This window comes from Temnothorax curvispinosus, unplaced genomic scaffold (genome assembly GCF_003070985.1).
Source record: "Temnothorax curvispinosus isolate PA1 unplaced genomic scaffold, ASM307098v1 QBEX01009639.1, whole genome shotgun sequence".
NCBI lineage: Eukaryota > Metazoa > Arthropoda > Insecta > Hymenoptera > Formicidae > Temnothorax > Temnothorax curvispinosus.
In genome coordinates, this window is record NW_020219419.1 from 1 (window position 1) to 11,959 (window position 11,959).

Sequence of the window (11,959 nt, forward strand, 5' to 3'; positions counted from 1 at the left end):
AGGGACGGCTCAACATGACGGAACCCGCAAAGGCGGGTACGGGCGGTGCGGAGACCACGACGCCGCTGCTCGAGGTACGACCACCGGCTCGCACATCGGAACGCCAAGCCTCACCCGTGCGCTTGTCCACGGAGCTCATCCTAAATGAACCGCCTGGCGATGATGCGGAATATTGGCGACACGCTGCCAACTTGTGCAGAGGACACGTCATTTTCTACATCTCAATGCATCTCGAAGAGGCGAACAAGGCGTTTCTCAAGGAGCATGCATATCTTGAAGCTTTACAGCCGTCGGCGCTCATTCAACAGCAAAGCGCACGTTGACAGCTCAGCATGTGGCAGCTCAACCGGCCCGCACGGCAGCATCTAATTTTCCCGTGCGATTGTTGCAACGGCACTCACTCCGTTGTGATGTGCACGTAATTTAGGGATCTTTCAACAGGCGATCGACAAAAATTTGTCATACCACGGAGACTTTGGTTCAAATGCCTCGGCCGCCACAACGGCCGTTCATGTACAGGCTCACGGGGGTGCAAGAAGTGCACCAACCGACACGAGGCTGCATGAGGCTCATCAGTCGAACTCATCAGCGAAGCCAATCACCAGCTCAGCTGCGTCAGCTCAATAGGAAGATGGTGCAATCGTCGCTCACTCATCTTTGGCCCGCTCATTACACTCAACATTACTCACTACGGCCCTGGCTCAGATCAGCTCATCTGTTCATACTCAATGTGTATGGCCTCCCATTGATTCAGATTCAGAACTTACCTTTGTTTCAGAATCTCTCGTTCGCCAGCTCAACATCACTCGTCATCATTCCGTCATTCTCATCACGGGAATTGGTGGCGAAGAAGGCGACGCAAACTCAAGGAGTTGAATGCTTACGCTCCGCTCACTTCACTCAAGAACAGACGTCATTATTCAAGCTCACATTCTGCAGACGTTAACAAACATTCTGCCATCCTTCAACGCTGCACTACAGGAATGGCCGCATCTCACCAAGTTGACCTTGGCTGATCCAGATTTCCTAACACCACGGCCAGTGGATATCATCATTGGAGCTGACTCATATGGGCAGATCATCAAGCCCAACATCATCAAACGGGATACATTGATGCCAATTGCGCAGCTCTCAATCTTCGGATGGCTCGTGCTCGGACCTGTCGACACATCATCAACGGCATCTGCTGCAGTGCATCATGCATCGATGCAGGAGAGGGAAGATGCTCTCGACGAGTTACTGTCGAGATTTTGGACACAGGAAGAAGTGCCGGCGAGCAACAATCTTGATCTTACTCCTGACGAGCAAAGATGTGAAGAACATTTTAGGAGTACTGTTTCACGGGATTCAACAGGTCGATACACAGTTCGACTTACACTGAAATCATCACTTGATACTCTTGGCGATTTGTATCTCACTGCGCATCGATATTTGAAAGGTTTACAAGGAAGACCCTCACGAGATGGCAACTATCGACGTCTGTATCATCAGGTTATGATACTCTATCGGGAGCTCAATCACATGAAGAAGGCTTCACCCGTTCCCAGTCAGCACATACAAGATTACTTGCCACACCATGGAGTGCTCAAACCAGACAGTGCAACCACAACATTACGTGTGGTATTTAATGGCTTGAGTGCATCTACCAGGAGCCAAGCTGCATCACAGCATTTAGACGTCACCGATGTTTTACTCTGGATTCGACAATTTCGACACCTAGTTGCCACGGACATCACCAAGATGTATAGGCAGATTAACGTGCATGAAGATGACTGGAATTTACAACGGACTTTCTGGATAGACGACCAGCTCAATGAAGTGCCACATTATCTCACAACGGTCACCTATGGGACCAACGCTGCCCCGTTCTTATCAGCACAAAACACTGTTGCAACTGGAGGAGGATGAAGGTCACAGTTTTCCCCTCGCAGTACCGCCAATCATTCAAGGTCGAGATGTTGACGACATTTTGGAGGCGCCGCCACCGTTCAGCAGGTAATGGAAACTTTAATACTGCTCACCGGACTTGTGCATGGCGGGCGGCTTCCCATTAGCAAGGTGGCACGCGACTCATCAAGACGTACTCACTGCGGTTCAAGCAGAAAAAGACCAGGGCTCACAAACTACATTGACGATTGCGTAACTAAAAGACTCGGATTACGATGGCTTCCTCAAGAAGATTCATTCACATTCTCAACAAGGATCTCGTCGCACACCGATCATCTCACCAAACGCCTCGCTTGGTCTGAAGTGGCTCAGATACTCGATCCATTGGGCTTTGTATCACCAGTGGTGATCAAGGCGAAGATGCTCTTGCAGGAGCTTTGGCTACATGAAGCTCCAATGGGATGAACCACTGCCATCCCAGCTCTCATCACGGTGGCTCATTATCAGAAAAGAACTCACAAGCTTGATCAAGCTCTCAATACCTCGGTGGTACAACCAAGGTAGCACTTCTCAAATCACATGGAGTATCTCGTCAGTGGAATTTCACGGCTTTTCTGATACTTCTCAACTGGCAATGGCTGCAGTCGTATTTATCACCGTCCACGGCTCTAACGGCGCCACGATTTCATTGGTGTGCTCCTACGAAGGTAGCACCACTCAAACAGCTCACCATCCCGAAACTTGAACTCACCGCAGCATTGCTGCTCTCAAGACTCATGCAATACGTTCAAGCCACCTTGAAGTTGAACGTTACAGCAGCTCACCTGTGGGCGGACTCTGTTGTGACACTCACGTGGATCAAATCTCATGCATCGCGCTGGAAGGATTTCGTGAGAAATCGGGTCTCTCAAATTCAAGAGCTCACTGCGAACGCACATTGGAAATACGTACCAGGTACGTCCAACCCAGCCGATTGCGCCTCACGAGGATTAAATACTGCTCAACTCCAAAGTCACTCATTATGGTGGACGGGACCACCGTGGATACTCACCCCTGAAGCTTGGCCATCTCAACCCGCGCTTTCGGACGAGTTGAGTGCGCATGAGGCTCGTCCTGGCATTGCGCTACATGCGGCCGCATCTCAACCGGACTATCACTGGGACCTGATATATAGGTATTCAACACTCAACAAGTTATTGAAAATAACAGCTCTTTGTTTCAGGTTCATATCGCTTCTGGGAAAGCGCCGACGCAAAACACTGGACTTACACTCAGCTTTGGAGGAGGCCAGATTCTTCTGGATTAAGGCTACTCAAGCGGCATACTTTACGTACGAGATCAAGATACTCACGGCCAACTCGAGATCACCAACTGCTCACGCATTCAGTCGATTGACTGCGTACATAGACGCTCAAGGACTCATCCGAGTTGGCGGCCGTCTCAATCAACCAAAATTGGATCAAGACAACAAACATCAGGCGATTTTACCTCGCCACTCACGCTTCTCAACCTTAATCACCGCTCACGCCCATTTGCGCACCCTGACTGGAGGAACACCGCTGACATTGGCTCATGTCAGGCAAAATTACTGGATCATCGGCGGACGGGCTCCGGTGAAGTCTTGTATTTTGCGGTGTGTCGTGTGTGCTCGGCAGAGGGGGATCCGTGCTCATCACCTGATGGGCCAACTACCTCTCTCTCGGGTTACGCCGTCACGTCCGTTTACTCATACAGGAGTTGACTATGCCGGACCGCTCACCATCAAAACATAGAAAGGTCGAGGTGCAAAAACATACAAAGGAGGGATCTGTGTGTTCGTCTGTTTCTCCACCTCCGCAATTCACCTCGAAGTAGTCAGTGACTACTCATCAGAAGGATTCATCGCAGCCTTCCGAAGATTCTCAGCTAGAAGGGGAATTGCTCAGATCATGTATTCGGACTGCGGGACAACATTTATTGGAGCAGACGCCGCGCTCAAGAAAATGGTCATCCAGGGCTCTCAAGAACATCACGGATTGCTAAAGTTTTACAACTTAATGACACAGGATGGGAGTTCAACCCACCAGGCGCTCTACACATGGGGGGCAAGTGGGAGGCGGTAGTAAAGTCTGAAGTTTCATCTGAGACGGACTATCGGGGAGACTCTACTCACGACGGAAGAACTCACAACGTTGCTTACGCAAAACAAGGACATTCTCAACTCGCGGCACTTAGAACCGCTGAGTGACGACCCTGAAGACGTCTCAGCGCTCACACCAGGTCATTTCCTCATTGGAGGTCCACTTACTACCATACCCAAGCCATCTCTGATTGACCTAGGAACCTCACGACTATCTCGGTGGCAGCTCATCCAGTAGCATGTTCAACATGTTTTGGGCATAATGGTCGGCTCATTATCTGCAACGCCAGCAGGCGATATCCAAGTGGCATCATCCTAACAACAACATCAAGATGGGTTCCATCGTGCTGCTCACCGACGAACGTTCTCCGCCGTGCAAATGGCCACTCGCCAGAGTAACAGCTTTGCACCTCGGCAAGGATGGACTCACCAGGGTGGTTACCCTCAAGACGGCCACGACACTCACTCGGCCAAGCGCCAAGCTTGCCATATTACCCATTTCAACCGGATGAAGGATCAAGAGTAAGGAATCATCAACAAGGTTGCTGATGGCAGGCGGAATGTTCGAGATTCCGTTAACGTTGCGCCGTCCGATCAGATGGCAGCATCGATCGGATATCGACGCCCGATCACCGCGACAGCTGGCGCACGCACGGGCGCGCTCATCGCCAACGTCTTCCTTGCGATATTCAGAGTCGTAAAAATGGCCGCGCAGTGATCAGACGCACGACGTGTGCTCTGTGCAGTTTCGATTGTGACTACACAATGAAGTGCCCACCGCAGTGACTACAACAGCTGCCGAGATACTGCATTAACATGTAAAGCGACCGCTCATCCAGCTCTACTCGGGTACATCAACACGACGACTCAGGCTCACATGTGCGCGAGTGCCGACCGCCACGTGTCTCACCGGCTTACGGGCGATTCATCGAAGAGGACGGCAATTAATATAATTGCCTCTCATTTACTCAGACTATATATACACCTCATTTTGTTCACTGTTCATCACTCTCAGGTCAGATTGTCTCAATTTCGACGCATTAAAGACGCATTAAAGACGGCTCAGACTGTGATCTGAGTTACACAAAATAAAGTGCATAATTAGTTTTAACACCTTCCACGCGCGTCCTTCTCATCCCGCTTCCATCGCCGGGATTAATCAGCGATTTCGCGAACACCTACATAACCTTACTTTCTTAAAAATCCTGACGTGTTAGAGCAAAATAAGGCCTTGTTTCAATTTTAGCTACACAAAATCTATAAAAATCGTCTACTGCGGTCCCAGTTGCTCTCCAAAAAAATTTTTTTGTGGTCTTGTGTAATCTAAGTGTCCGGACGCGAATGGCGAGTAACGCAATTAAACCAGCGCGAATAACCGTCTGACGCAATTAATACTATTACGCGATTAATACTCGGCCGGGCGAATTGATACGCACAACGAGACGCGCGGTCGTGAACGCGAAGAGCGTGAGAAATGGTGTACTCGCGATATCAAACGTCGTCATTGACGCGCCTACCGCGATCTCTAGGAGTTCGTAGATTTTGGTCGCGATTCCACGGCTACGAGACCATTTCGGTGCTCCTCGCTTTCGCTGTCGATCGCCAAATACGCCTTATCGGCGAATACGCTAATTATCGCGAATATTTCCGAGCGAGAGCGCGACTCGGGGAGCGGTGTCGTGGCTTTACATAATAATTGTTACGCGAGGCAACCTCACCCTAGGTCGACTCCCTCCTGAGGGTCCTCGCCGTCGTCCCAAGGGTCGAAAGGTAGCTGCCAGGGGGCCTATTACGGTTTTTGGGTGAGTTCACTCACTTTTCACATTTTCATCTCACGTGACTTTGTTCACCCGATTATAGAAGTGTCGAGTGAAACTGCGAGATCATTAGGCACTTCCAGTTTAGTGATTTCACATTTTCACGAAACCGCGATCCGCCGATAGCGTCATAGTAAAAAAGTGAGGTTAAGTGATAAAAATTTGTTATAGAAAAAATACAGATAAATGAATGTTACAAACAAACAGAAAAGAATATTGCTAAACTACATGAAGGATAATAAAGATTTTGCAAGAGGCCGCTTACGATACAATAGTAGCAATAAAAAAATATTAGTAAGTACTATACATTATCTATCAATAAACATTAAAATTAGAGATCTTATCGGTAATGCCGTAGTATTTTATTAATAATAATAGATAATTATATAATAATAAGTAAATTAAATTTGCATATGCAGGATGATATGTGGACTTCCATCACTATATCCTTAAATGCCACTGGAAACGGACCTCAAAAACAAACTAAAGAATGGCAAAAGGTATTTATGGAAGGAATTATAATATCTTATTAGGAAACAAGGATAACAACATTTAATTATACTGATACGATTATTAAGAAATTCTGGTATTTTACATAAATGTAGACATGGAGAGACTGGAAATCGAATGTGCTAAAGAAGTGTGCCCAAAATAAAAGTTATGCTGGCGGTACAGGCGGAGGACCACCAAAGGTACTTCAGTTAACAGAACTGGAAGAAAGTTTATTGGAAATCTTAGATCCAGAAGCTGCTGGTTTGGCTAATATACCTGAAGCAGGAAATTTTAATAGGACTAAGCAGAGAGGATCTGTACCTACTAATCCTGTAGCTGCTAATCCTGTACCTACTAATGATACAATTTCACAAAAAAAATCATGCAAAACGATTGCGCAAGAAATTGAACAACATCCACCTAATTCTATGCAAATGAAAAGGGTATAATATGCACTGCATTCTATATATGATGTCATTAATGACTGATATATTTATTTTTAATATGAATAAGATATAATATAATTAATGTATCAAATAAATTATTTTTATGTAAATTCAAATAATATTTCAAGAAATCTACTTTTACATTGGCTTCCAATAATAAAAGGTACAAGATGGATAACATAGCCAATTATCCGTCAACGTCTACAATTGGAGTTCTTCACAACACAGATTTTTCAGCACGGGTAAGTAAAATCAGTATATCTTTATTGGCAAATAGAATGTTTATGTGTTAATAATAGAAAAATAAAAATAAACATTTACAGGAGGTGGAAAGCAATATTAATATTTTTGACCATAATGCTTTCGAACCTGACAGTGAAGAAGTTGATGACGTTGTTTTGGAAGAGAATAATACAAATACCGCACCACGTGGGCAGGTCATTTCTGAACGTCATGAAGCGCAAGGCAAAGGTATTAACTATTACTGGTTTCCTTTGTGTCTTTTTTTTAAATATTGACATCATAAAATAGAATAAAGTAAAATATAAAATTTTGAATAAATATTATATTTTAATGCTTTTGATTGTTCAGTTACCAAGGTACCAAGATGTAAAGGAGATCAATCCAGTATAGCTGTACAATTAATGGACGATAACATTAAAATTAAACAAGAAATGTTGAAGATTTCTAAAGAAAATTTACTTTTACAAAGAGAAAAGTTTGAATTTTTGAAAAATATTCATTCTAATTATAATAATATTTTAAGTAATGTTGATTATAATATTATGCGTTTAAGAGAAGCAGTTGAAAAAATGGCACCTTCATATCTCAATATCTAAAAGAGAGAGAGAGAGAGAGAGAGAGAGAGAGAGAGAGAGAAAGAGACTTTTATTTTTTTTAATGTCTATTTATATTTGTTTTATTTGATTTATGTTTCATTAATATATAATATATAAATAAGACTTATATAAAAAAATATATGTTTATTTAATTAACAAAAGTGCAATGTTATGTTACAATTGTTGTCAAACATGATGATTAATTACAAAAATCTGTAATGAATAAATTATAATAGCCTATTATTTTGAAAATATGTATTAATAATTTTTTCTCGAACTTCATTCCCATTTTCCATTGCATCTTCATTTATCCTTGGAAGTTCCTGATCTATTTTATCGTAGTACAACTCCGGTTCTGGAAGTCTCCACCGAATAGCGATGTTATGCAAAACGCTGGCAGCATTAACTATTCGAGCTGAAAATGAAGATATTTATACAATGTTTAACAAATTATCTAGTTCTATGAAGAAAGTTTATACATACATATATATTGTTTTTATCATATCAATTATACCTGCAATTTCTGGTGTATAATGGAGAGCTCTCTCCTTTCTGAGGCATCGCCACCTCCCTTTTAAGACACCTATGCATCGTTCCACACAAGAACGAGCTCGGACATGACACTGCGTGTATCTTGCTGATGGTGTACCTTCAGGTTCATTCAGCTTAGGTGTCATCAAATATGGGAACAACGGATAAGCACTATCACCTGCAAACAAAAGATATATACAGTTTATTATACATAGAAAAGTATTGCTGCCGAGACTGGAACAAGAAAAACCACACTGTCATTTAAATGTCCTGTCACCTAAAAGCCAAGCATCTCTTCGTCCTGCAGCGTACATCTCTTGCAGATGATTAGATATACGAGATGCTCTCCAAACTCTAGCATCGTGTGTTCTTCCATAATGTGCAGCATTTAGGGTCAAAATTTTACCCTCGTAATCCGATACCTATAAATTTATAAATATATTTAATTACTTTATAGAATTAATCGTGTAGTATAAATTAATACATAATTACACTTTTCTTACTTATTTTATAATTTACTCTATTGTATATAATAATTTTTGTACATTATAAAGGTAATGTTATACATACAATAAGAACATTCAACGAATGATATAATTTTCGGTTAATATAGAGGTGCTCCCTCTCTGCATTTGGTGGAACAATCGCTATATGGGTTCCATCTATTGCTCCAATAACACCAGGAAATTGTGTACGTGCCCAAAAACTGCAACATTAAAATAAAATGTATTCACTGTACAATTAAGGCTCCCTGGGCTCTTATTATGGTTGTGAGAGAGAGATTCATTATTACTCTATTATAGAATAAATGTATTAAACTTACGTTTCTTTAATATGCCGAATTTCTGCATCTTCGATTGGAAATTGAATCCAGTCATTCATTAAAATATTTAAAGCATTGACTATATTGCGTAGAATCTTGCTAACTGTTGGTTGACTTACACACGATAAATAATTTTGACCAACTCGCTTTTGATATGAACCAGAAGCTATAAAATTCAACGCAATTAGAACCTATAACAAAAAATTATTGCCACAATAAATAAGTTTTCAATAGGAAAAAATAAATCATTATATTACTTTGTAATGATAACTTCAATACCTGTAATTCAATAGGAACTGCATGACGTCGTTTTGTGAATGGTAGTAGAGGTCGTACATCTTCTATCAGCACTCGCACAGCTTCCTTGGATAATCTGAAAAATTATAAAGAAGTTTACTATGTGCTCATTTTATTTGACTGTATTTTCAATTTTTACTGTAAACGTGAGTTTTAAGAAAATGTAACCTCCAAAAGTATGAAAAATCGCATTTACCTGTAAAGACTACGGAATTCACTTTCCGGAATACTAAATGGATCTGAGGCGTCCCGTAATCTCCTTCGTATTCTCAGCATTGTATTATCTCGATGTTGTTGCATAAATACCGCGATTATTAAATTATCCATTGTAACTTGTAACGAACAGTCTTTTTTCCTCGTCACTCTTGTTTGATTTCACCCACAGAACATATATTTCACCTTTTCACCTAGAAATTTCGTGTCGAGCCCGCTCACGCGAATAATTTCGTATTTTTATTAGGTGAGATTAACGGTACTTGGGTGAACTACTCACTTTCGTCACTTTCACCCAATCCGAGAACCGTAATAAGCCCCCAGGAGTCTTACAACGCTCCGAAATGCGACTCAAGTACGAAAGGCAGAGCACAGCGATCTCAACGTTTTACGTGTGTCGGCTATCGAGAACGATTCAAGAATGCTCCCGAAATTTCGCTTGATGGCGGAATCGATAGCGCACCCCACCTTGCGCGTACGCAGCCCCGCGACGCTATAGCGCGGACCAATAAGGGGCAAGCTCACAGGCTCGCGGTGTATCCTCGCACAGGGCCGTTAATTACGGCTTTTTGCAGGGCGTCTACTGGCCCCTCGCCGGCGCGGCGATTTTTCCGGGATCCTTCCCGGCAACGGACGGGACGTGATTGTCTCCGTGTTCCTCTTTTTCAGTCCCGGAATGGTGGCCGTCTATCCCGGGATCCGGTCAGTAATGAGAGGAGGGCAGGTGAGCTGATTTTGCCCCGGCGTCCCGGGGTCCTGCCATTACGGATCCGCCCGCCGCTGTGTCACGCGCCTCGCGCGTGTCCTTTCGCGCTTCCCTGCTCTTGCCGGCCCGCAAGCATCGCTGAAATCCGCCGTTCGTCGTTCGGTTTCTCGCCTCTGTCTCTTCCGGCGACTCCGTTTTCCGCGATCCTTTGCTTCTCCTCAGGAACTCTGGGCTCGACTCGGTGAGGCGCCATGATACAGAAATGAAAATAAAGAGATCAGAATAATGTACGCAAATTTAATATGCTCCTGGAGATCTCGCATCGATTCATTGAACCGTCCTCGGGCGCGAAAAAAGTTGCGAAATCCGCGCCTTGTGACGGCGGCAGGGCGCTGCAACGCTGCAGCGAAACTGCAACGTCACAATCAAGAGACACGGTAGTGTCTCGCGCCAAGTACACGCGGAGCGAGACCGACCGTGACTCTTTTACGCGACGCGACGGGTTGCGAGTACCCGAGATGTTGAGATCTCGATAACGAGTGAACGGATCAAGTTCTAAGTAGGCTTGATCGATAGCTTGGGGTCCAATTAGGGGGGGGGTTTCTCTTATAATATTCCGCTACGTGCCCTACGAGCGGAGATATTGCGACGCAAAGTCCAAATATGAAAATTTATTTTTAAGATACTCCTCCTAACGCCGCGACATATCTATCAGAGAAACGTCACTTTCACTTTTTCGCCGCTGGCGGCGCAGGTATCGCCAGTTTCGATATCGCGCGCGTATTTCGAAATTAGGTCGATAGACTTATCGGTCAGGAGGAAGATTTCTATTTAGGCAAATTAGGTATATACTTATATAATATATATTGAGTCAATTGCTTCATGTTTATCTGGAGAGATTTCGTACCCTTACATCGTATTACCACCGCTGCCGGAAAAGAAGGTTCTCTACGCTTGGCAGAAAGTGCCGCTAGGGAATTTTTAAGTCGATTCTTATGAATCAAGCTTGAATTCGATGTCTAGGTATCCCAGGTTGCCGATGACGAGGTCCAGATAGTGCGCTTCATAGTTTTCGGTGTCCAGGTGTAATAATACGTTGAATTCGATGTCTAGGTGTCCCAGGTTGCCGATGACGAGGTCCACATAGTGCGCTCCGTAGTTTTTGGTGTCTACGTGTATTAATACCTTGAATTTGATGTCCACGTGTCCCAGGTTGCCGATGACGGGATCCAGATAGTGCGCTTCATAGTTTTCGGTGTACAGGTATAATCGTACGTTGAATTAAATGTCTAGGTGTCCCAGGTTGGCGATGACGAGGTCCACATAGTGCGCTTCGTAGTTTTCGGTGTCCGGGTGTAATAATACGTTGAATGCGATGTCTAGGTGTCCCAGGTTGCCGATGACGAGGTCCACATAGTACGCTCCGTAGTTGTCGGTGTCTACGTGTATTAATATCTTGAAATTGATGTCTAGGTGTCCCAGGTTGCTGATGACGAGGTCCAGATAGCGCGCTCCGTAGTTTTCGGTGTCTAGATGTAATAATACCTTGCATTCGATGTCTACGTGTCCCAGGTTGCCGATGACGAGGTCCACATAGTGCGCTTCGTAGTTTTTGGTGTCTAGGTGTATTAATAACTTTAAATCTGAATGTAGGACACGTAGATATCGAATTCGAGGTATTAATACACGTAGACACCGAAAACTACGGAGCGCATTATGTGGACCTCGTCATCGGCAACGTGGGACACCTAGACATCGAATTCAACGTATTATTACACCTGGACACCGA

General features: G+C 44.1%; 1 protein-coding gene across 1 annotated transcript; it reads right to left on the minus strand.

Annotated features, from left to right (window-relative positions):
* Nucleotides 1-7,786: 7,786 nt before the first annotated feature.
* LOC112459213 (putative nuclease HARBI1) lies at nt 7,787-8,454 on the minus strand. The gene is made up of 4 exons (XM_025023232.1): nt 8,409-8,454; nt 8,115-8,309; nt 7,879-8,015; nt 7,787-7,813 (listed from the first exon to the last, which is right to left on the minus strand). The coding sequence occupies exons 1-4, from the start codon at nt 8,443-8,445 to the stop codon at nt 7,787-7,789; spliced, it is 396 nt and encodes a 131-aa protein (XP_024879000.1). The 5' UTR covers nt 8,446-8,454.
* Nucleotides 8,455-11,959: the final 3,505 nt, after the last annotated feature.

Coding starts and splice junctions, on each gene's coding strand:
- LOC112459213 (XM_025023232.1), bottom strand. CDS start 8,445: ATGTACGCTGCAGGACGAAGAGATGCTTGGCTTTTAG. Junction 8,016..8,114: donor TTATACACCAGAAATTGCAG/GTATAATTGATA, acceptor CTTCATTTTCAG/CTCGAATAGTTAATGCTGCC. Junction 7,814..7,878: donor CAATGGAAAATGGGAATGAA/GTTCGAGAAAAA, acceptor TATTCATTACAG/ATTTTTGTAATTAATCATCA.